The 26237-nt window shown below is 39.2% G+C and overlaps 1 protein-coding gene across 6 annotated transcripts in view; it reads left to right on the top strand.

Moving 5' to 3' along the window:
* ZMYM2 (zinc finger MYM-type containing 2) overlaps nt 1-26237 on the top strand; it is a 92784-nt gene that overhangs the window by 4216 nt on the left and 62331 nt on the right. For 2 of the 6 annotated variants that reach the window (XM_065658167.1, XM_065657838.1), the window contains exons 2-4: nt 17474-17567; nt 18881-19737; nt 25671-25956. In XM_065658167.1, coding sequence (XP_065514239.1) covers nt 17474-17567; nt 18881-19737; nt 25671-25956 — 1237 coding nt within the window. Of the gene's footprint in view, nt 1-9213; nt 9269-12554; nt 12685-17473; nt 17598-18880; nt 19738-25670; nt 25957-26237 lie in introns of all 6 variants that reach the window. The other 4 variants (XM_065657924.1, XM_065658031.1, XM_065657984.1 and 1 more) reach the window with 3 other exon arrangements.

Here is a 26237-nt window from a genome sequence, read left to right as displayed (position 1 = left end):
ACTCAGGATCTGAATGATCTGCTCAATTCAGATGCTAGTATTAACATTCTTGATCTTGGACCAAGATTTGTGAGTTTGTCAGATAGTGTTTTTTACTTCGAAGATAAATTTGGGGTAGAAGGGAGACTTCTGGAATGGAGTTGCATGATATATCCTCTTCAGTTAACACTTCGATTATGTTGGTTTTTATATCACAGTTTTCCAGCTGCACAATGGCTTCCAACTTCTCCTCTTTGCCCATGCTGTGTGCGTTTGTGTAGATGCACTTCAGTTGGGCTATCAATCCTTCTGCCTTTTGTGAGGGAGAAGTCCTAATTCTTGTGTGACTGTTCCAAGGTGTTTCTGTGGTTCCTAATGCATCAACAGGCCTTGCGTCTTTGCTGCTGTGTGGATCTCCATCCCTTACCCCCGCTGAGGTGGCTAAGGAGCATTCATTGCTACTCTGGGTGGCTTGGCTGAACGTGAGCCTGCAGTGTGCCCTGGTGGCCAAGAAGGCCAACAGCATCCTGGCTTGTATCAGGAATAGTGTGGCCAGCAGGACCAGGGCAGTGATCGTCCCACTGTATCCCTGTGCTAGTGAGGCCGCACCTTGAATCTCGTGTTCAGTTTTGGGCCCCTCACTACAGGAAAGACATTGAGGTGCTGGAGAGAGTTCAGAGAAGGGCAGCGAAGCTGGCAAAGGGTCACTAGTGTAATTCCAGAGTAACAAGTGATAGGACAAGAGGAAATGGCCTCAAGTTGTGCCAGGGGAGGTTTAGATTGGATATTAAGAAAAACTTCTTCACAGAAAGAGTTGTCAGGCATTGGAACAGGCTACCCAGGGAAGTGGTTGAGTCGTGCTTAGGGACATGGTTTAGTGGTGGACTTGGCAGTGTTAGGTTAACAGTTGAGTTCAATGATCTTAAGAGTGTTTTCCGACCTAAATGATTCTGTGATTTCAACTCAGCTTGTTTATACTACAATTTAAGGCCTTTGTCTTTTGTGAGCTTCCAGAAATCATCTATTTTAGAATTCACACACATGTATGAAAAGTTTGATCATGTGTCTGTGTGGATGAGAACATCTCCAGTTGCATTAGATGAGATCAACAGTTGTCTTTTATAGACAGATTAGATCGTAACTTTCCACTGAGGGATTCTCACACCTTCACCTGAAGTATCTTGTGGATTGGACATGCCAATGATGAAGGTGGCTTTCTTACTCCAGTTTGCTATCAGAACAAAATAATTTCAAGCAATGGTTACAATGCAGATGACAAATTTAGATTTTACTAGTCCAGTGTAATTAAAATTAACAGACATCATTCAGGTTTGTGGTCAACTGAGAATCTCCAGTGACACAATTGCCACCAATGTATTTTTGAAACTGCTCTGTGTTCAGAGGGTATTTATGCTTTGTAAGTTTTTCCTAATGTTTTCCCCTGTTTAATAGATTGTGCAAAGTAGTGATGTACGCTTCGTCACATACTCTGTTACTGGTAGGACAACAACTGCTTAGATACTTGCACCATAGCTCACCGATATAAGTCTTGGCAAGCCAGCAAAGAAAGTGGATCATTATGAGAGGACAGTGGTGCTATGGAAGAGTTTGTATGGGTTTCTACGTGCAGTTTCCTCAATTCTTTTGTTGTGAAAGAGGGCATTGGAAGAAGATGGCAAAGTTTAGTATACAATTGTTATCTGCATGATTTTCTGATTTATAACAGACCTGTTATGGCTCATAGTCACTATTAGAGACGTAGACCTGTTTTCCTCCTGCAGACTTTTGTTGGAAGTATATTGGCAACTTGTGTTTTTTTAGGCTCTTCTGTGCAATGTAACCATACTGAACTTTAAACAAAATCCCATTCATGAGGCAATCAACCTTTTTCCCTCCCTTCCTCCCTTCCTCCCTTCCTCCCTTCCTCCCTTCCTCCCTTCCTCCCTTCCTCCCTTCCTCCCTTCCTCCCTTCCTCCCTTCCTCCCTTCCTCCCTTCCTCCCTTCCTCCCTTCCTCCCTTCCTCCCTTCCTCCCTTCCTCCCTTCCTCCCTTCCTCCCTTCCTCCCTTCCTCCCTTCCTCCCTTCCTCCCTTCCTCCCTTCCTCCCTTCCTCCCTTCCTCCCTTCCTCCCTTCCTCCCTTCCTCCCTTCCTCCCTTCCTCCCTTCCTCCCACCCTTACTTCTTTCTAGAGTTCCCTTTCTTTAGATCTCTGTAAGACTTCTCTGATTTGGCATTTACCCCTAGTACTACATCAGGTTTCTCTAAAACTTACTTTGTTAATCTCATTCATAAACTCAGCTGTCATCTCTGTATGGATGACCTTCAAGTCTCTCTTTCTTCCAGACTTGCTGCCTTCTATACCAGCTAAATCTCAGTGTGTGCTTCTGACTTCTCTTTGTGGATGTCTGACCTTTAGCTCAGGCTACTCCTGCAAAGGCAAGCCTTCCTTCCTTCCCAAAAGGAAAACTCTGCTGTCACTTGTGGACAACGTTGTCATGAGATCTTTGGCTTAAGCCTTTGATCTAGCCCTTGTTTTAGCTGCCCTTCTAACAGACTACGGATTTCTTCCACGTAGTAAGCTGTCTCTTAATTGTTAATAAAACTAACACTTAGTTGTTTATTAATAAATCACATGACTAAATCTTAGACCTTGCCTTTGTTCTCTGTATCTTGTGGTAACAGTTTTTCTTACAGTTGTGGTAAAAGTGGTCCTGCTATGTTGATATGAATTCAGAATCATGAACAAGGGTGTATTCCTCGTCTTCTGTTCTGACTGGCTGTTGGTTTTGCATCTTACATTTTATGGTTGTAAAAGTAACAGGTTCCTTCCCTTTAAATTAAATGTGGGGTTTAGCTGTGAGAGGTATTATCTATCTTGTTGTTAATGAGATTTTAAGTGCTCCTTAGAAAGTGACACTATGGGCTGTTAAACACTTTGTTCATTCTCCTGTGATGCCCCTTCTGCTTGGAGAAATTCCCTGTGTGCACCTTTTAAAGCAGTTGCAACCTGGTAGTGCAAAAGAGGCTAACTTTAGGAAACAAAGCCTACTAAAGCAAAACCAAACCACCACCTTTCCTGTCACCCTGGGACTCAAAACACCATCATTGGAACAAGAAGTAATTCTAGCCATTGCTTGTGGTGGTGCTGTTTCCTTGGATTCTCCTTTTTTGTGTCTGTTATCCCTTATGTTTAGGTTGTTTGCTCTTAGAACAGTCTTATTCCATGGTTGCACAGAGGTTAGCAGAATGTGCTCCATAATTTTGGCTCCTAGGAGCCCGTGGTAAGAGTTGCATTATATGAGTGTGGTATCAGTGTGTTTTTTTCCTTTCTCTCTCTTTTAATGTATGTGTGGAAAGGGGAAGAAGTCCTGGTGTTCTGAAATAACTTCATCATTTTGTTGGAGCAAGAATTGGTGATTAATATATCAACCTATATATGTTTAAGAATTCTTACTAAGGTGGAAGAATTTATCAGACATCTTTTGAATGGGTTTTGGGAGGTTTTGTTTGTTTTGTTCTACTTGTGATTGCTGTGTTACTTTTGAAAAATCTTAATTCAGAAGGTTTTGTTCTGGTAGATGGTGCCTCATTAAAGAAGCAAAGTAGTATCTAGAAAGGCCAGCGAAGAAGTTCTCTGTAGTACATATAATAAAAAAAAATGCCATTTAGAAGTGACAGAAAATGGAAAGCGCAGCAGAGGTTGGTTGTTTCTTACCACACACGAATGTTGGATATATCCTGGAACTGTTGCCATTATCCCTGTGGCAATCATTTTGAATACTTCTATGCAAAGAATTAACAAATGGAAGAACTGAGGTGGACTAATATTGTGTATAGTACAGCAATTATGATCTGAACTAAGTCCAGTATTTTTTCATAATTAAAAAGAATTTGAGATTACAAGAATGACTTAAGGAGTGGAAAATGTGCTTTCTATTAACAGACATCAGAAACTCAGTCTACTCCTCAATTAGAAGATAATAGATTAGGGTGTGACTTAGTCCTGATCTAGGAGAGACTATGTATCCAATAACACATTAGATAATAGGGTGTTTTTCCCACTCCTCCAGTATTAAAGGCTTAATTTCTGAGTGCTGATTATTTCCCAAACAAGATGAATTCACACAGGGAGCAGTGTGTAGCCTTTGAGGAGATAGGATAACTAAGACTTGGAATAACTTACTGAGGCATCACTCTCTTCTTTTTAGGCAAAAGTTTAAAGAGTATTTGAAAAGTTCTCCACTAGCAAAGATGGTGGTGAGTTGTGTGGAGGGGGTGTTTTTTTTACAGAATCACAGAATGTTAGGGATTGGAAGGGACCTCGAAAGATCATCTAGTCCAATCCCCCTGCCAGAGCAGGAACACCTAGGTGAGGTTACACAGGAAGGCGTCCAGGCGGGTTTTGAATGTCTCCAGAGAAGGAGAATCCACAACCTCCCTGGGCAGCCTGTTCCAGTGTTCTGTCACCCTCACTGAGAAGAAGTTTCTTCTCACATTTAAGTGGAACCTCTTGTGTTCCAGCTTGAACCCATTACCCCTTGTCTTACTGTTGGTTGTCACTGAGAAGAGCCTGGCTCCATCCTCGTGACACCCACCCTTTATATATTTATAAACATTGATGAGGTCACCCCTCAGTCTCCTATTCTCCAAGCTAAAGAGACCCAGCTCCCTCAGCCTTTCCTCATAAGGGAGATGCTTCACTCCCTTAATCATCTTTGTTGCCCTGCGCTGGACTCTCTCCAGCAGTTCCCTGTCCTTCTTGAACTGAGGGGCCCAGAACTGGACACAATATTCCAGATGAGGTCTCACCAGGGCAGAGTAGAGGGGAAGGAGAACCTCTCTCGACCTACTAACCACCCCCCTTCTATTACACCCCAGGATGCCATTGGCCTTCTTGGCCACAAGGGCACAGTGCTGGCTCATGGTCATCCTGCTGTCCACCAGGACCCCCAGGTCCCTTTCCCCTACACTGCTCTCTAATAGGTCATTCCCCAACCTGTACTGGAACCTGGGTTTGTTCCTGCCCAGATGCAAGACTCTACATTTTCCCTTGTTATATTTCATTAAATTTTTCCCTGCCCAACTCTCCAGCCTGTCCAGATCTCGCTGGATGGCAGCACAGCCCTCTGGTGTGTCAGCCACTCCTCCCAGTTTGGTGTCATCAGCAAACTTGCTGATAGTACACTCAATTCCCTCATCCAAGTCATTGATGAATATATTGAACAGTATTGGTCCCAGAACTGACCCTTGAGGCACTCCACTAGATACAGGCCTCCAACCAGACTCTGCCCCATTGATCACGACTCTCTGGCTTCTTTCCTTCAGCCATTTTGCAGTCCACCTCACTACCCGATCATCCAGTCCACACTTCCTCAGTTTTGTTGTGAGGATGCTGTGGGAGACGGTGTCAAATGCTTTGCTGAAGTCAAGGTAGACCACATCCACTGCTCTGCCATCGTCAATCCACCTTGTTACGTCTTCATAAAAGGCTATGAGGTTGGTCAAACACGACTTCCCGTTGGTGAAGCCATGTTGACTGCCCCTGATGACCCTCTTATCCTTGATATGTCTTAAGATGGCACCAAGGATAAGGTGTTCCATCACTTTCCCAGGGATGGAGGTGAGGCTGACCGGTCTATAGTTGCCCGGCTCCTCCTTCTTGCCCTTTTTGAAGACCGGAGTGACATTTGCTTTCCTCCAGTCCTCAGGCACCTCTCCCGTTTCCCAAGACTTGGCAAAGATGATGGAGAGCGGTCCAGCAGTGACTTCAGCCAGCTCCCTCAGCACCCGCGGGTGCATCCCATCTGGACCCATGGATTTATGGATGTCCAGATTGCTTAACTGGTCCCTAACCCAGTCCTCATCAACTGAGGCAAACTCCTCCATTGCCCTGCCTTCCTTTTGTTTTATTTTTTTAAAGGCTTGGAATACACTTTATGTTGTGCAGCTCTTTATTCCAGTTGCAGATTTGGACTTGAAAGACAAAATAGTGGCTTAGAACAAATACTATATACTGTATTTTTCATGGGGTTACATTCTAGTAAGTGTATATACTTAATTACAGGACCGTTTAAACCAGTCCAACTTAGGGTTGTTATTGTCCTCTCTTCTTTGTACCAACACTGGCCTTTTCTCTTTTTTTGGGGGGGGGGGGAGGGGCAGGGGGTGTCAGTTTAGCTCCATGAATCATCGCAATCAGATGTTTGGGAAGAGGCATGTAGGTGTTGGGTGTTTGCTCTGGTTTTGTATTCCAGCTTTCTACCACGTTAGCTCCCATGGTGGACTGGCTGTTAAGGCCTGTAAATAGGGAGAAAGAGTCCTGCTGGGAGAGAGGAATGGAAATTCAAAACCATAGTAGTCCTGTCCTAGAGCAGCTGTGGTTTATTGTTGTGGAACTCCAGCCTTAGCAAATATTAATACAATATGTATCTTTTTGTTTAAAAGTAAAGCTGCCTTTTACTTTTTAAAACTACTTTGATAAACTGGAGTCTTGACTGGCTGGCTCTACATTACATTATATAGCCAGTGCAGCTGTGAAAACCTACCAAACTTGCTTTGCCGACTGTACCCATTTTTCTCTTGGATCCCATTTCCCATCAACCTTAGGTCAGCGTAGAACTTGGACTATTTTGTGGTTATTTTTTCTTTTCTTCACTTTTTTTTTTTAAGTTTTTATGATGTTAAGATTTTCTTTCCTTTATTATACTGTAGCTTCACTGGCTGTTTACTTGGTCATAGTCTACATGGGCTTCCCTTCTATATGTGGCATAGCATTAATGTACTCAAATTCAGCTTTCTACGTTCTGAATTACTAGATGCATTGAATGCTGATCACTGCAGGTAAATTGTGTTGAAGAAGTATGTCCATACTAGACTAAAAATACTAGGTTGTTAGCTGATACTTGGATATTTCTCAGGGATGAAAAATCTGGTTGAGACTACTACCCTGTTTCCCTGAAAATAAGCCACAACATGATTTTTGAGGATGCTCAAAATATAAGCCCTACTCCAAAAATAAGCCCTGTTACAGTTCATAAAAAAAGATCAATTTAAATAGTGTCCAGGCAGCTATACATGTAAAAAAGTAATAAGTTTTGGAGCAAAAATTAATATAAGACCCTGTCTTATTTTCAGGGAAATAGGGTAGCTGGTGTTAGTTGTTGTTAAAGGCAAGGAAAATGGTCGATCTACAAACTTCTTGTTCATTTATGAACTGTGGCATGACAGTTTTTCCTCTAAGCGCATGACAAAGTAAAAACAAAGGTTTTAAAAAGCATTGGTAAAAAACATTTGTGCAATCAGGCACTGAGAAGCCGGGTGTGCCATTACCAGTTATCTGTGCAGAGCCACTTGTCTTGTGGGCTGTATGTATAAAATGTAGACTGTATACTTGTCTAAAATAAAAATTAAAAAACCCAACCAAACAAGAGGAAGCACTAATGAAGAATAATATTAAAACTCTTTGTTGACAATGAATAAAGTGTCTTCATATCTGGAATGTATGGGAACTGGTGTGATGGAAGCGGCTTTGGGCAGTCCTGGTGGACAGCACGTTGAACATGCCCAGTGCACCCTTGCAGGAATGGATGCTGACAGCATACTGGGCTGAATTAATCAAGGCTGGAGCCAGCGGTTTGAGGAAAGTGATTGTTCCCCACTGTTTGGTTCTTTGGGAGGCAACATCTACAGTGTCTTGTCCAGTTATACACTGGAGTGAGCCCAGTGGAGGGCCACTAGCTGGGAGGGCTGGAACACATAACAAAGAAGGAAAAGCTGGGAGGGATGAGTGTGCTTAGTCTGAAGAGAAGGCTAGAGGAACATGTTGCTGCCATCTTCAACTAATTAATGGCAAAGTATAAGATGAAGCCAGGCTCTTCTCAGAGATGCACATTGATAAGAGTGACAGGTAGTGGGCTTAAGTTGTAACAAGGGAAATTCTGGATAACTGTGACAGTCAAACACTGGAAGAGATGTCCAGAGAGGTGGGGAAATCTGTGTCCTAATAGATATCCAAAGTTCTATTGGATATGACCCTAACAACCTGACTTAACCTCAAAGATGGATCTCATTTCTAATTTGTCACTACTTTGAGCTGGGGTGGATTTGATAAGGTGATATCCAGAGGTGCCTTCCAACATCGGCTGTTTTATTAAACTAGCAGTGCTTAAGTTCTCAATTTATGTGCAGTGCTTTACTTTCTGCCTCCCACTCCCCCCTCCCTCCGCTGTTTGTGTAAAATTATTAATAAAATGCAAATGCATGAAATATTATTTTAAAACTGCTTCTTAAAAATATCTTAAATCTACTTACTTAAGAAAACCAGTGTATTTTACAAGGAAGGGTAGCTTCTTAGCAGAATCAGCATTACTGTAGTTAATAAATTGGTGTTTCTGGACATGTAGTTCTACAGGATGCATTAGATCTAGTAGATCTCATCCTCTCACACTTGAGATTTCTTTTTTTTCTGTCTCTGGTGGTTTTTTTTTATTTGATTGGTTTATATGTGGCTGTACACCCAATTTCCTGTAACTTTACAAATTTGAAAGATTGCGTGCTACTTGTGTATACGAGATGTTTACAGATTAGTATAGTCACTATAATCACAGTACAACAGTGTCAAAAGTATAGCCAATGCAACTATACCTTTTATGAAAGAGAAATATAATATTTGCTTATAGAATATTTTCTCATTAGTATGTATACTAAATTTGTAGCACTTGCTGTAATATATCTGTTAACAGAGTACTTCCAGCCCTGCTTCCTAGAACCTGTAATAATTAAATGCTGTTTTAAAGGGATTATACATTTTGTATATTACTATGTCAATTTAATTTCTTGAATGCTAGCAAAAGCTAGGGACTTCACAGATTTGAATTCTCAGTTAATCTTCACTGGTCCCTGTGGAACAAGAGTAAGGCTTGTTTTAGAAATGTGTGCTGTGACCCACTGACATTTATCAGTGGCCGGTGTTCTATTGCCCACTCCAGACTTCTAAATAATTATACTGTTCTCAGGTCTGTTTCTGATATAGCCATTCAGTATGTATTTTTTTTTCCTACAAGGTGTTTCATCTTTTAAGATGAAGATATGTCAAATGACAATTTGGCCTCTTTGCATCGTGTAGTAGGGCTACTTTCTACTATTTATTTTTCAGTGTTTTACTTGCCTTTTTCCTATTCTCATATCTTTAGCATAGTGTTTCTTTACTGTTACTGTACTGCTCCCTTTCCACTTAGGTCATCTTTCAAGTCTGTTGCTGTGGTCTAGTGTTACCTACTTTCCTGGCAATAGGTAAGCATTTGGATATAAGTAATAGATAAACATTTAGATATATCTTCTTCTGTGGCTCCTTTGGTTCTTTGTCTTGTTTCACCTTTCTATTCCATTTATAATAAAGGAGATCCTTAAGCAGCATGTTGCTGCTTGAGTAGTAGAGAAAATTTACTGTCTTATTGCATTACATGTAATGGCTTTTAAGGCTAGAAGTGGTGCTGGGTTCTTGCTGATCAGCACCTTTTCATGATTAAACAGCCATGAAATACTTTGGAAGTGTGTATATAAGGCGGGGGGGAGGGTACATGAAAGTATGGCTGCCCTAAAGCTTATACATAGTTAGTCAACATTATGGTCTTGATTTGCCATGAATTGCCATTCCCCTGTGAGTCATCTTGAAAATGATAGGTGGTTGGTGTGGATACGTGTGCATTCAAGATTGACCCTGAATAGAATCAAGTCTGAGAGTGACCCTGAATTTTTATTCTGTTCATGCATACAGGGGAGCAATTCTTAGCACTGGCTGAGTAGGAAGACCCAAGGTGGAGGCTGTGTTAAGTAAAGGTATTCAATATTCCTGGAAACATCAGTTGTGAATGCTGACATCTGATTTCCATGTAACGCTGGTGGCTGCCATACAGTTAAGATGCTCAGGAGATAACGAGCTTTGCATGTTTTCAGTAAGCTTTAGTTTGTGTGTAAATAGTTTCTCTTTTGAATAAAACCAGAACTTACTGACTTAGGTGCTTCAAAATATTTATTTTGCTGTTTAGATCTTGCCTTTTTAGTATTCTTAGTTGCTGTCTTTGCTGGATACAGGTCTTCATGTGCATATGCTTTTCTCTTAAATTTCCTGAAATCTGTGTTACAAACACATTTTGGGTGTTACATAATGACTTTTGGTAAGCTGATTTATTTGATACATAGGACTGCATTGAAAATCTGGAGAAAGAATAAAATTTGAATCAGCTCCAAACCTACTGGGGAATAAATTCTGGAATAGTGTCTTTAGGCTGAAGTAATGAGATCTCAGGCTTTTTAAATGATGGTACTCAAACAGTGGATGAGTTAGATGTGTGGACCTAAACTTGGTGTCCTGTTCCCAAAAGTCCTTACCTGTGTTCTGAAAAACAATATAAATACATGGATGGCTTAATGTTAAATGTTATTCAGACTCTTGGGTGATACTTTGTAATCAGCTGGTATAATATTTTAAGAAATAGTTTTGTTTTGCTTTGATATTGTGCATACTTGCACTTGAGTTTAGCCAAAAGTATGGAAGTATTTGTGTGGAACACACTGGCATGATTTGTGTGCAAAGCTGGTAAACTGATAAAATAGTTGTGTCCTTGTTGCTGTCATACAGTATGTTAGGCTTGTTTAAAGCCTTACAAGTTTTAGATACCCCATTGTTTGTGACCACTGGTTATACACGTGTTTTAATATTCAGTCTGTTGCTGCTTGCGTCATTGTTGGGTAGCACATGAATTTTTGGAGTGTTTTACATAGTATTTGCTATCAGGGTAGTGCAGTTCAGTCTGTGGCTGTTGGCTTGTCACTACTACCCTGTCCGCTGAAGTGATATCCACGCTGAAGTTCAGAGCTGTGGCACCAACCGTATGTTCAGGCAGAGCTGTTAGTGTTGCACAGATATTTTTGTTTTGGAGAACTGCTCTGGCCAGAAGGGACTTCAGCGGGAACATCTCTTTCAACTGGGTCAACTTTTGTCTGGTTATGTGTGTGGTTGCAGAATCAGCTGTGCCACATGATAGCATAACAGAAGTCTGTGGACCTGATAACTAGGTGGACCTTCAGAATTGTTGAAACTTCTGTTAAAGTCAGAGATGTAAAAGTTGACAGTAAGTAAGAGCAACGGGATATCTGAGCATAAAATGCTAGAGTTGATGACTAGATACCCCTCAGGAAAGATATAAGGAGGAAAAAAAACCGCAAAAAAACACCCACCAAACAAAAAGTGCTGAATGTTTATAGTAAGAATGTTTTTGACAAAAATGGTTTTATTGTGTGGTTGCCTGTGGTAAAAGTTTTGTCTCATGACCCAGAAGGGCCTTACAACTCCCTTTTTTTTTTTTTGTCTAACATGGAGTTCTGCTCACATAGGTAGGTGTTTGTTCAGACACAGTATATAATATTCACTACCCAAATTGAGACTGGACTGCCATAGCAACATTCTGATTTAACTTAAAGCTGGCTTAAATTGCAAACTTTTCAAAATGTTGGATTACTTCTGCTTTTCTAGCACTTTTCAGTCCTTATGAGTGGGTATAGTTGGGCTACTAGACTGCCTCAGTTGCAGTGCGAAACAGCTACTTAAAGGTGATTTTAGTTGGAGCAGTTTACTTTGCCTTTGGGGTGAACTGTGGCGTATGTTCAGTCAGCCACTGGGGTTCAGTGGATGGTCCATACCCCAAGAAAGTATGTAGGTCGCATCTGGTTGTGTAGGGAATGAACATTCCTGAGTTGTAGCAAGATGTTACAGTATACGGTTAAGCTAGAGAGCTGCTTCGTAACTCCATAGTCCTGACAATAGGCTGAGTTTTTTATCATCAGACTTAACGAAAAGTCGAGTGATAAATAATGACTTTCTGTAACAGGGAAGGATAAGAACTCTTGGAAGTAGCTGAATTAAGGAATTAAATGATGTTATGGTCAAAGAAACGTCAGGGTCAGGAATTTATCATTTGAACTGTATAGCCTCACAGAACATTGAGATGAGTTCAGATTGGTCTCTTACCTGGTTATTTTGCCTGTGTGTTGAGACCCATCCCCCTGCTGAAGTCAGCCTGACAGCCATAGGCCAAAATTCAGGTTTTGGTTGAGTAGAGCTTCCATGAGGTTTCTTCTGCATGTCAGAATATTATTATTCCTCTACTAGGTTAGATTAATTGCTGTACTAAGTTAGTAGACAATTCAGTAACCTGTTTGCAACAGTGATGCCTAGGAAAAGAAACTTGGCAGTTATAGCATGATTTTTCTGCAGGTGTGATCTGATTTTCAGCAGCTGGCTGGCTAGGAGCTTTACTTGTAGAATTGCCTTTGGACCACTGTCCTTAAGAGCCATGGTGCATTTGTCATGTTTGCCCAGTCCTTGAACTGGTTGTGTTTCTGGCCTCTGTAGCCTTCTACAGCAGTGACTCTCGCTCTCACAATTAAGAAAATGTTTTCCTGCACCATAGATTATTAAAGTTGCTTAGTTGTTTCACTGGACACCTTTTTGTGTATTGTTAGGCCCTGGACATAACTGTCTTCTCTGGTTGGTTTTTTTTTTTTTCTTCCCTTGCAGATTTATCATCTTCCTTGAGTAGTCTGTCTTTTCCAACAAGAAGACTTTTCCTTTAATATAGATAGTTCATGTCATGTAACTCATCTGTTTCTCCCATTCTCTGAAAAGGAGGTGACCTGAACATCTCATGGTAAGAAACATAGTTCACCAGCATCTTATGTAGTGACAAATGTGTTCTGTATTGTTCTTGATGCTGCTTTTATATTGGTTTTCCACTTTGGTCATTGATAATTGAGTAGCTTTGATTTAAAAGAGTTGCAACTTCCACTTCAGAGGAACTACTATGTATGTAGGTATTCTTTTCCCCCTGTTCATTTATCACTAGTGCTTTTGCCTACCATAACTCATGGAGCATTCAGCACTGTGATATCCTTCTGTAGTTCTTTACAACAAGTTGGTGTTTTCAGCTGCTGTGAGTAATTTTGTATGATTAGGAAACTGTTGCTTTAGTAGTCACTGTCTCTTATGGTTGATTTATCTATGTTGAGCTATATAATTTTATTTTGGAACCCGTCAGGTGACTTCTTTTTTTTGTGATAACAGCAAACACCACATGATATTTTCCTCTCCAAATAATTACAAATCCCTCAGAGAACTCCTTCTCAAATCTTTACTATAATTGCCACTGCAGTCTTCAGTGAGGAATGTATTTGAAAGAGTTTTAGAAGTCTTAAGTGCTGTATACCAGTTTAATCAGGGTTGGTCAACAAGTATGTGAACCCTTCAGAAAATCTCTCCAGTAGTCCCGTGAAGCATTAGTGTTCATTGCAAAATGCATGTTAATTCTCTCTTCATATATTATGTTTTCTTTTGTATGTTTATTCAGCTGTAGTTTCTATCAGTCTGTTTAGAGATGAAGATAGGACTGTAGTGTGTAATTATTTGAGTAATGTCACCACATTTTGCTTAAATGTTGGTTACAGATACTTAAATATAAAATTGCTGACTGTCTTTAGAAATCTTAAGTGAATGTCATGTGGCCCTAGTGATTTATTCTAAAATCGTCTTCTATTAGCACTTTGATACGACATTTTTCTTCTGACTTGACCTCTTGAAAGAGAGCTTAGATGTGGTCTTCCGTGATCTTTTCCTTACTGAACTTCAGTGCAAAGACTTTATTCTGTGGTTTCTGTTGTGGTTCAGGCTTCTTGGGTACTCTTTTTCTTTAGGAAATTTTACTGTTTGTAAAACTGGCAGGATTTAGTGCTTTAGACAAACTTTTGCTCTGACGTAGCTTGGTAGCCTGTCTTAAACCATGCCTAGCAAAAGGTAAAGGATGGGGCAAATGTATATGAAACTTGCCCTGTACAATTCCAGCATCTTGGTAGCTCAGGCTTCCTGGTAGTAGTCTTCATGGTTTTTTTGACATCTTTTTAGATTGGTCGTATACTTAATATGGGGAGTTTTTAAATGGCCTGTATGCTGTCAAGAAGCTTTTTGTTCTCGCTGCTCCATTCAGTTTGATTTCAACTCGGTTCCTCACACTGATATTGTTCTCCTTTTCAAGTCAAATGGTCAAGTAATGAATTACAATTATTTTTAAGTCCCCTGGGAGTTTAAGTATGCTTTTCTGGAGTCCGATCTGGATAATTAAACCTATGAATTGTACTGTGTTGTGTGGCTCAGAACTTAATCAGGAGTTTTTTTCCCTTCTGTTAGTCTTCTAGCTGTTTGCAGTTGGCTGTGTTATAAGAATTTATGTCCATCATTCAGTGGTGGGTGTGGGGTTATTTTTGTGGTGGTGTTTTGTTTTTGTTTTGGTCTGCCCTCCTCCCCTAGTCAGCACAACAGTGGTTGAGATCTTTAGTTATTACTTTGCAGTCTCTCTTGCTCTCCATATCTCACACATGCTGTCACTGTTGACTGTAAGTGATTGATAGTATACCATTAATACACCATTTCTTCTAGTTTGGATATGGAATTTAAATGCAGCACAGTACCTGTTGAGGTAAATAATTTAGTTAGAATACTGTGCTGTTGTACCAAAAAGTAGCATTCCTTCACTGGGGCAAGTCAATCACTCTGTTCTTGTTCCTATGTACTTTAGTATAATACAGTCTCATAAATTTTGTTTATCCATTCACTGTTGAAGATGTCTCGGTTATGTGCTCTCTCAAAAGCAGTCTTTCAAGTTTTCCTTTTTGATTTTTAGGCTTTTAGCCTTTATTTGGAAGCACTTGCACATGCTGGGCCTAATTTGGATGTCTGTTTCAAGTGCCCTGTGCTGGTGGAAATCTAGTTTTGGCTGGATTTCAGGGAATCTTTTTGGGTTTTGTGACTTTGCTCCAAGTGTCATGACTGTGCTCTTGTGTCACCTTAATCCCAGGTGTTATTAATGGCGCTTAGTAAAGGCTTTTAAATTCCGGTTTCTGCTTTTGTTAAAGTATAGTTGATAATTTTTAGTTGGACAAACACCTCACCTCAATTTCTGCAATTCACGATAGGTTTAAAACTTTTTTATCATCCAACAATGGAGTTGAGACTGGGCCTATGGAGTGTTACCTAGATGGCTCTCTTAAAAGCTGTAATATTTGCCATCCTTCTGGAGAAGTGCCTGCATTTTGCATTTTCTTTCTTCCAGCAATTAGGCCTTGAATGTAGCTATGGGACTGTAATTTATTTCAGCATGAAGAACTTTATAGATGAGTGATGTAGCCTGATTTAACAGAGCACACAAAGCCTGGGTCAGGAAGGGCTGTTGTACACTGGTAGTGCCTCTGTTTCCACCCAGCTGTAGTTTGGTGCCTGGGTGCTACCACAAAGCCTTGAGCTCGTTCTGCAGCAAAACTGAACACGTTTTTTCTGCAGACTAGATCTTGCCAGATTTTGGTTTGGGTTGTTTTGGGAGGGAGGGAGAGGGTGGGAGTGATGGGATGGGTGGTTTTGTGGGTGGGTTGTTGGTTGTTTCCTTCCCCTGCCCCAAGTCTCAACAGTTCATCTAGTGATCACTCTAATCAATCTTAAAGGTTTTTAGCAATTGTATTTCTATTGTTAAGTATCTTTTGCTGCTACCAGGTGCGAAGTTTTCCTGGTTTCCCATTCTAAGCCTTGTCACTCTAGTTAATTCGTTTTTCCGTAGTTGTTCATCTAGAAATATTGAGTGTGACATTGCCTATGTAGTTTTTGTGTTCTTGCTTGGTACTAATATTTTTAGAAACAAACTACCTAATTTTGCAAATTTTTGGGGGAAAAAAAAATTGATTTTTGCCATAATTTTGCTGCTGAGTTTTACAGAGGTAATGAGTTGATATTTGTGGGGAAATATATGCAGATTTTACTGATGACGATGCACTAACAGTTAACCCCAAACTTTTCCTATTTTTATGTCATACCTAATAATACAGGTCACTGAAACCTTTTTAAGAGTCTTTGTCAAAAAAAAATAGGTAAACAGATAAATGTGGCAAAGGCAAGACTCAAAACATGTGTGTGTATGTAATGTAATACAGCCTAAGTCTGTCTTACTACCAAGGGTCTGTAAAAATAGGAATAGCAAAGGTTTGAGTCAGGCCTGAGGTATAGTCTTGGCATGGTCTCATTTCTTCTTTGTTCCCATCTGTTCAGGTATATTTAAAACTTTATTAAAAGCTTTATGTGCTTGTAATGCTTTTGTCCTTCTAGAGAAAGAAAATATATGGAATAAACCTGGGAAACTTTAAGAATCAGCTAACTGAATTAATTCTTTTCAGCAAAAGCTGAGATGTGGGGACATCTAACTTTGAATTATTCAGCCTTAGAGGGAAAACTGAGATATGTAAAAAAGAATATTGCATTAAATTAATCTTCGGTGTAATAACTGATTTCGAAGGATGTACAAGCCAACTGCATTGATAACAGTGTGGTGCGTTTGGGGTTTTTTTTGAAAGAAAACCTCTTTCATTCCAATTGAATGTTACCTTTATTGTGGTTTGAATGCTATTATATAATGGCATTTGGCTGTAAGGCTAACATATGAAGGAATTTAAAGGTGGTTGCCTCTCTTCTAAGATTAGTCTGGTTCACAGCTCTGCTGTTTGGTCATTATGTGTCCCACCCCCCCGGCCCCACTCCAGTTCAGTTAATGGGCTTGAATAATTTTGTAAATGCATTGAAGAACATTTGAGCTTTATTCCTCTGGGCCTCTTTGTCTGGAGAGTTTAAGGGCCGTCCTCAAACACTAAATATTACACAAGTTGATACTCTCTATTTTAGAAATGCTGCCAAGTCTGGGAAACCTGACGACTGTTATAAAACCTGAAGAATAAATATAGGCTTGAACTTTGAACATTTTAAGTCTCTTGTGAGTGATCATGTGTTAATTTAAGCTATGGATGCATGAACATGTGCTAAGTATCACTGCAGTGCATATATACATTTCGAAAATTATTGGCAACGTAAGGTATATATTGCATTGTAAACCTGACTGATAATGTATGTTCAGTAATTTTCCTTTTGCTGTATCTTAATTTTGGCATAGTATGTTCTGCTCCTAGCATCAAGGAGGTTGACACAATAAAAGGCAGAGAAATGTAACTGTTAAGTTTCTTTTCTCCATAGCTCAGTTTACTTGGACCATTTATTTTCTTAATATTCTGTTACAGATATACTTAATTCTAGTGTCTGGGTACTTAATTGCGGTTATGTCTGTCTGTCTCTTACTAAACATTATATTTTTTTCCATCTGTCTATAAAGCATCAAAGAAACGATTCTGGAAATGTGATAGTGAAAAATCTAGAATAAACAGTACTGTTGTTGGTTTACTCATGGCAGTGACTTGATAGACATTCTCTAACGTTGTAGGATGATAGTGCTAAAAGTCATGTTTGAACTCAAACTGTAAATTTAGAAGGAAATCAGTTTAATGAACATAATTGGTAGAAAAAGCTTGAGGTGAAGAAACTGTTATGGATATCTAATGTTTGTTTTAACCTTGTTTTAGAACACATTGCTTTTGTGGAGGGCAGCAAGTTGATACAAGAAGAGAGGGTTCCCCACAGGAAAGAAAATAAAAGCTCTTGGAGCAACTTATTAAGGTAAACAGATTGCAGTGGATTTCTGGATGGGTAAGTATTGATGAGCCAGATATTTCTGCTTCCTCTATTTACCTTCCTTTATAAAGGATTTATAAAAAAGCACAGAAAGCTACTTCTAGTGTCCCACAAAAGTTCAGTGATGTCACACGAGTGTATGGTCCAAGACATACCCAAATTTTCGTGTAATTATGTCTGTTTTTCTTGTGTATATCAAGATCAATTTAATTTTTAGTAGAGAGATGTTTTGGAGAGATCGTAGGTCCTTTAGCACTGGTTTGGAGTTACAGGTACAGAAATATTATGTCCAGGTTGCCTTTTATAATTTTTTTTAATTAATGGTAGAGTTGACAATGATAAACAACAGATTCCCCAGACAATTACTAAAAGCAAACAGAAACCTCCAGGCAAAGTAGCTGTTGGGAAGGAGACCAAAGAAGTATCGCTTGGTGTTAAAAAGAAAAGAAATGAAAGTTCTTGAAAGCTACAGTGAAACACGAGGCAGTAAGTCAGGACCTCAAAAGAGCTGCCTCTGGTAGTGGCTAGAAACAAGAGGTTCCTGTGCACTTTCTGCTGCTCAGTAATGTATCTGTTCTCAGCACGTGCAGCAGTTCCATATCTCTTTTTCTTACTTCTGTGTTCCAGTTATATTGAAGCCACCTAAGGAGTTTGGGCAATGTGGAGTTTGGGGAGAATCAGTTGAATTTCACAGTTTTTAATATGCAAAATGATGCTGCTTTGAGGGGGTTTTTGTGTGTGTTTGGTGGGGTTTTTTTGTGGTTTTGGTTTTTTTGTGGGTTTTTTGCTAGGCATTTGGATATGCACTTCTATAAATGTACTGATATTAAAACTAACATTTCTAATAGGAATGAAATTCAGTAGGAATTCAGATTTTCTTTCTATATGTCTAACTTTTGATCTTGCTTTGCGGTCTAGCAAAAGCAATGTTGCAGGATCTTTGTGTGCATAGGTGGGTAGGAAAGGGACTGAGAAGTCAGAATCATGTAATAAATACAGGAAATAGAATTTTTGATGGTGCGTGTATGTATTGACAAAAATAATGTGTAACTTCTGTGTGGGAAATGTTGGCGATGGCAGTATTCTTTTGTTGGTATAGGATTAGAAAGTGCATGGATGTTAAGACATTCAAGGAAGAGCATAGAGAAACTTTTTTTTTCTTTACGTGATTTCAGGAAACAAAGCAAAAGCCAAAACTATTAATTCTGTAATTACTTTTAAGAGCTGTTACTGGAAAGTTATACCTTACACTGAAGCTGGGTGTGTTTTGTCTTGCTTTATTTTTCTTTGAACAACAGATCTGGAATGGACACAAGTCCTCTGGGAGGATTAGAACTGTCTGAACATACTCCTGGTCTACTGGGGAATACCACCATGGCAGCAGGTCTTGCAAATGTAGGAAATACATTTGGAGGTCCCCCAAGTTCTTTAGTTTCTAGACCTAGTAAATTCCAAAACTCGCCTATAGATGACGACGATGATGTAGTTTTCATTGAACCAGTACAACCTCCGCAAAATTCTACATCGCTGATAGTAGATCAAAGGAGCACTGCATTTACATCGTCAAAAAACGAAGATCTTCAAGGCAATGATTGCAAAATGCTTCCTCCTCCAAAAGACTTAAATTCTCAAAAAGGGAGTATAAGTGAAACTATTATTATTGATGATGAAGAAGACGTTGAAACAAATCAAGGACAAGAGAAGAATGCTTCCAGTTTTAATGAGCGAAGACTTCCAGAATGTAAAAATAGAACCAACGATATGGAATTCTCAGCTTCCAGTTTTTCAAGAAGTAAGGTAAATCCAGGAATAGGTAATAGTGGTATAACCACAGAACCAGACTCTGAAATTCAGATTGCTAATGTAACTACATTAGAAACAGGTGCTATGAGCTCTGTGAGTGATGGTCGTTTAGAAAATGCTGAAGGGCGTGACATGAACTTAATGATTACACATGTAACATCACTGCAGAATGCCAACTTGGGAGATGTATCTAACGGACTGCAGTCAAGTAGTTTTGGTGTTAATATGCAAACATACACCCCATCTTTGACTTCACAGACCAAGACTGGTGTAGGACCTTTCAATCCTGGTAGAATGAACGTGGCTGGAGATGTATTTCAAAACGGAGAATCTGGGACTCATCATAATCCTGGTAAGTTGCAATTCTGAATATTTCCTTTAAAGCTGAAAATAAATATTCTTGGTTCCCCTCATCCCCATCACAACCTTATCTGTGACTCCAGAATAAAATACGCTCAGTGACATGATATGTTAAGTAGGTAAACTATCCAGTTCAGCAGTTAGTTGTACCTTCAGATGTTTTGAGACACAAGTATTTCTATTTAAAGCAAAGCTTGCTTTATTACTTAAGTGTACTCCTTTAATTGACATAAGTAAAGGTCAGTATATCTCTGTAACTTTTGTACTTTTTTGTGGAGTTCTATGACTAGTATAATGCATCTAAGTTACTTAAGTATTATTTTACTGATCTGTTGTCTTGCCATCTGAATATCATTTGACATGCAAAAAAAATGGATTTGAAAGTCTGATACCAAGTTGTAAGTAGCTAGCTTTCATAATTCTTTGCATATTGAGGAATTCTCAATATTTACAATACTTAACAAAATGGGGTCCAAGTTACTTGTGGACTTACATATTCCTGTAGTAAGTTATACACACTTTATAATTGCTATTAGTTGCCTGTGTTTATATGTATTTATATCATACAATATTAGTTTGAATTGGCTGGTTTTGTTCTATATCTCTGTGTAAATAGCAGTATATTGTCTCCAGATTTAGCAAGTAAACAGGTATTGCTAAAAGCCAAATGGGGCAGCCATTAATTATCTTCTGAGTTGCTATTCTGCAAAATTCAAGCTTTCACATAATTTAAAACCTTCTAAGTTCCAACATATACTGGTACTCTGCTGCCCTGTTAGGCTGGAAATTGAGGAAAAAGCCAAATTATCACTTTTGCTACAGGTTTAGCTTTAGACTAGTTACGATCATTTTAAAAGGAAAATTTAAAACAGTTAGAATCTAGGTGCAGTAGACCTTTTTTAATGCACAATTTCTTAATTTGCTCATATACTGATTAAAATACATTCTTTATTTTTAACCTGTTTTTCAATGAATATTGAAATAGCACAGTTCTTCAATTCGGTCATGCTACCAAATGTATTTCTGCACGAGTGTTAATACCTGCCATATTGTATTATGGACATGGCAGTAGGAAACTAAGTTTTAAGTTGGATGTTAGGTTGTGAGGTTTTTCGTATTAGTCTTGAAACTGATTTCAAAATGGTGGATATGAGAGATGTATTTCAAGGTGTACATATATAGGAATTTTTTATGGCTATGGTCTTTATATGTGAAAAATAAAGAGCGGTAGGTTCCAAAGGAAGCAGGAAGGAGTGCCACAGGTAAAAGGCAAGGAGAAAAATGCTAAACAAGAGAGGTATTAGGAAAATGATCAAGAATGCGAGAAGAAAGAAGAGGAGGAAAGAGGGAAGACGGCTACAGTAGCCTGAAACACGGTAGGTGCCCCATTTACAGGGTTTTCTACTTAAAAAGATGTAAAGGAAACGTATTCGAGATACAAGTTTTAATTTTGTTCTTTTTCGTTGGAACTTAACCTTCTTCTGGAAAATCTTGTCACTAGACATTAACCCTGCTTGTTAGAAACTTTAATCTTTTCTGGATCAGAGGTGTTCCATCTGTTCTGATTTCCGGGTTTCTAAAATACTTCCTATGGAGGTGGAGACTCCTGCTTAGTTAATTCAAGCCTACTGATGATAAAAATGCTTTGATTTACGTAATTTGAAGATCATGGATTGAAAAGCACTGCTTGTAGTTCAGAGATAGGATGTAAGAAGTTGGATAACAAACTTCGTTTTCAGATACCAGAACTTTCTTTAGGATATGCTAGTTAGCATTTGTTCAATGTCAAAACTTTGCATAAGGGCTTAATACATCCATTTACAAAACAGTTTTGCAAATCTCTGAACTAGTCCATTACCTAAAGACATTCTAGCTTGCATCTTGGACAAGACTTGTTACTCGTGTTTGCTTTCTATACAGAGGATTTTGAAGCCTCGAAGATGTAAACATGTATTGTTTCCTGGTACTTTTTTATTTCCCTAATGACAGAAGAATTAGGACATGTGACATCTACATCTTGTTAGAGAAAATAGTAGATCAAAATCGTTGATAGCTAGGTTCTGGCAAATACACGTATTTGTATCAGGAATAGTGTGGCCAGCAGGACCAGGGCAGTGGTTGTCCCCCTGTACTGGGCACTGGTGAGGCCGCACCTTGAATCCTGTGTTCAGTTTTGGGTCACTCATCACAGGAAAGACATTGAGGTGCTGGAGAGAGCTCAGAGAAGGGCAACAAAGCTGGTGAGGGGTCTGGAGCACAAGTCTGAGGAGCAGCTGAGGGATCTGGGACTGTTTAGCCTGGAGAAAAGGAGGCTGTGGGGAGACCTTATCGCTGTCTACAACTACCGGAGAGGAGGTTGTAGTGTGGAGGCTTTCAGTCTGTTCTCCCAAGTAACAAGCAACAGGACAAGAGGAAATGGCCTCACGTTGCGCCAGGGGAGGTTTAACTTGGGTGTTAGGAAAAACTTCTTCACAGAAGGAGTTGTCAGGCATTAGAACAGGCTGCCCAGGGAAGTGGTGGAGTCGCCATCCCTGGAAGTGTTTAGAAGATGTATAGATGTGGTGCTTAGGGACATGGATTAGTGGTGGACTTGGCAGTGCTACGTTAATGGCTAGACTTCATGGTCTTGAATGCCTTTTTCCAAAGTAAATGACTCTATGATTCTGTATGTGGTTTGGAAGATTTCTGGATCAGTGTTAGTAATGGATGGATCGCTTGGTGGATAAGAGATTTACTGGATGGTCGCACTGAAAAAGTTGCAGTCAATGGCTCCATGTCCAAGTGGAGACCAGCGATGAGTGGCGTTCCTCAGGTGTTGGTATTGGGACTGGTGCTGCTCAGTATCTTCGTTGACGACATGAACAGTGGGATGGAGTGCACCCTGGGCAAGTTTGCTGATGACACCAAGCTGTGTGGAGCAGTTGACATGCCGAAGGGAAGGGGTGCCATCCAGACAGCCCTTGGCAGGCTTGCAAGTGGGCTGGTGTGAACCTCATAAACAGAAGTCCATGTAGCTGTGTTTCAAGTGCTTTTGAACTGGAACTTAAGTTTTGTTTCTCTGAATGGAATCTAGCCTTCGTGCATCAAAACTGCTCCAAAGACACCTAGTAAACTGAGGATTCTATTCAGAATTGCTGTGATCTGAACCAGGTCATTAATGTAGATGTAGCTGAATATGTTTCAAGTGCTACATACCTCTGTAAAACTGTGAACTGTCTTCCTCCTCACTTCTGCCCGAAGTTGTGCCAATACAATTTTTTTTAAGCTTTTTTTTTTTTTAAAAATCATTTCATCGAGCCATTTTTGCAAGATGGCTCCACAAATAAATGTACTGGTGCATATGAGAGTAAAGAATAATTTTATAGCAGGAATGAGTGAGAAAGAACAGGAACACCATGAACAGCCATTATAGTAAGAAGAAATTGAATGTAAAACTGTACAATCTCAAACTTGGCCATTAAAGAATGGCAGATAGGAAACCAAAGGATGAAGACGTGGGGGCAGTGAGGTGTGGAAACTCATCAGGAGTCAACTGAGGAAGCGTGATCCACCTCAACTGAAGGACATGAAAAACAGATTTTACACATACTTTGCAGAGAATATAAAGTGAAGGCGCTAACATAGTTAAAAGGTGAGATGTGAAGAAAACATGAAAATTAATGCCTGTGAAGGTGTGATGTGGAAGAAGTAAAAGCAAAAAAAGGAAAAGCAAGAAGATCTTTAGATGTCCTCGTGGTATGTTTGTGGAAGGAGAAATGCAGCAAAATGTCAGTTAAGGGAAGCTGTCTGAAGCCTTAAGATGCTAAAGAAATAATCTTACTGAGGTACTGGGAGGTCATGGTAAAAGTTTCAATATGCTCCCACTTGAAACCTATGAGAAAAGATGAAAATCTCAGGATATTTTGGGGTGTTAAGGTGCTACCAGAATATAAATGTATCTGAGGTAGTAGACAATAGTACAGAGGGCACTCAAATAAGTTTTAACTTAAGCAATGTGGTAGCGTGGTTCATCAGTATGGATACTCCTGCCTTCGAAGGTAGACTTATTTAATGGTTTAAAGAGGAATGTGTGGTGTTGTGCTTCTTTTCCCTCTTCCCCTCACCTCTTTGTTCCAGCTCTTCTATTTAGCTCAAGCATTACAATGAGTAAATTTCCAACTTCTCTGACATGTCTGAGGAGTAGAACATCCTTGACAGCTAGCTACTAAGTCACACCAGAAAATGATCTTTTGCTTGCTAAGGAATGTACATTGCTTGTTGCTGTAACAAGGTTTCTTGGAACTTTGTCCCTGAAAGTAGTTTTAAAGCTATGCAGCAGAATATGTTGTTAATAAAACTGTCTTGGGGAAAGAGAGGATTTAATTAATGATTATTCACCAAGATTTTGAATAAGGTATGGTTTTGAATAAGGTATGGGCAGTTGCTGAAGTCTATAGGTTAGGGTTTTTTGTTATCTGGAATTACAGAATTTGAAATAATCTTTCTTTTATTTGGTTGTTAATACTAGTTGTAATAACACTCCAGGAATATACCCAGTTACTTCAGTAAGACATCGAAGGTTTTAATATTTTTATTTAGTTACAGTAAATGCTGTGTTTACTCTTTACTTAAAAGTAGTAGCACAAGTACTACCCAATACAGTCATATTTCTGCAGATGTTTACTGTTCAGTAAGTAACAGCGAAGGACTGTTCTAGATGCTGGAAATAAAAAGCTTGAAAGGTAAGTTCCAAGTGCTGCGACACTGATTTGGGATAACTGACACATACTGTTGAAAATGTGTGTATATGTGTTTTGTAAGGGAAAGAAGTGCCTATTCAGGTTTTCATGGATAAGTAACTTACCATTCTTGACATTCTTCAGAAGCTCAATATTCCTAAAATCCAATGATAATTATTTAAAATAAAAGCATAGATTCCAGAGAAAAGCCTGGAAACTATATTTTATTGGGGGACCTTTTTCCCTCAGAGCTCTATATTCTGCTCCAAACCAAGATAGCAAGCATGTAACTTAAAGCGTGTGATCTTTGTAGATGTATTTCTGTTGTAGAAAAAATTTTGCTTGAGTTCTTGTTATGCATGTTACTCTGTAGCTTGTTATGCTGCAAAAGGTTGGGCAAATATGACTTAGTTCCATAGTGGTCTGTTGTCCAGAAATACAGAAGACTAGTGGAGTCTGGAACACAAGGACATGGATTTGTGTACTGCCAGATCTTAATGAAGTATTATTTTCTAGGTTCGTTGATTTCTACTGAGGAAGACTTGGAACTCTCATGACTTGGCCAGTTTGCAAATTAAGTGGTATTTCTTTGCATTGAAAAGGTTATTGAGAAAAACAGGAACTTTTTCAGAGCCAGTGACATAGATGCAGATCCCAGATGTGGACCCACTGTGCTTTGCCCTAACTGTAGAACAGCTGCAGGATAGACTGGGAAACTGGTGTGGGGAGCCCCAGCTCTAGGGTTTATCACTGAGGGTGGACACGTGAACTCTCACAGATGCTTGTTAAAGCTTTACTATAAAATAACTAATGAAAATCTAAAATTATTAATTTGCAGAGTTTATATTTCAAACCTTAGTTTAGAGATTCCATGTTTTCTGTTGGTCTCTTTTTTTCTTTATTGCAGTTGATAATTGCAGTTTTGTTGTCTGAAGATAAAATTGCCTGTTTGCAAACCCAGTGCAAGTGAATTGAGGTCTGCAAACTTGTCACTAGATGTAGGATGGGATCATCCTGAAATTTGCTCATGTTCTGAAGCTTTGTAACAATGGAGAGTGGTACCATCAAACAGCATTTTACTTTAAACCTGAATTTCTAAAATATCATATTTCTATTGTTAATTGTCAGTTCCAACAGAAAAAAATATTTTATGGTCATGTACATGTCTGTTCATTTAGTTTTATGTTTGTTTGTTTTTGTCTTGAAGATTCTTGGATATCCCAGTCAGCTTCCTTCCCTAGGAATCAGAAGCAACCAGGTGTGGATTCCCTGTCACCTGTAGCATCACTTCCTAAACAGATTTTCCAGCCTTCTGCCCAGCAGCAGCCTTCTAAACAGGTTAAGGTCACCTGTGCAAACTGCAAAAAGCCTTTACAAAAGGGACAGACTGCATATCAGCGAAAAGGATCAGCTCACCTTTTTTGTTCTACTGCCTGCCTCTCATCGTTCTCACACAAACCCACTCCAAAGAAACTTTGTGTTATGTGCAGAAAGTAAGGGATTTTAAAATTTTGTTTCATACTAGCTGCTAAATCCAGGAATACTTGAAATGCTCATGCATATATAAGAATTGCTACATTAATGATGTAAAATCTGACTATGCAAGTAGTTTATATAGTGTCACTTTAATGTTGTTTGGAAATGCTGAATTCACCATATCTGCTGTAACAAAAAGTCTACAAGCTTTTGAATGTCAAGTATGGTAGATTGTTTCTTTGAAAGCCAATACACTAAAAATTACTGGTTCTTTTTTGTTTTGTTTTTCAATTCAGTC

Source organism: Caloenas nicobarica, chromosome 1 (genome assembly GCF_036013445.1).
Source record: "Caloenas nicobarica isolate bCalNic1 chromosome 1, bCalNic1.hap1, whole genome shotgun sequence".
Lineage (NCBI taxonomy): Eukaryota > Metazoa > Chordata > Aves > Columbiformes > Columbidae > Caloenas > Caloenas nicobarica.
This window is presented reverse-complemented; position numbering and strand designations above follow the sequence as displayed.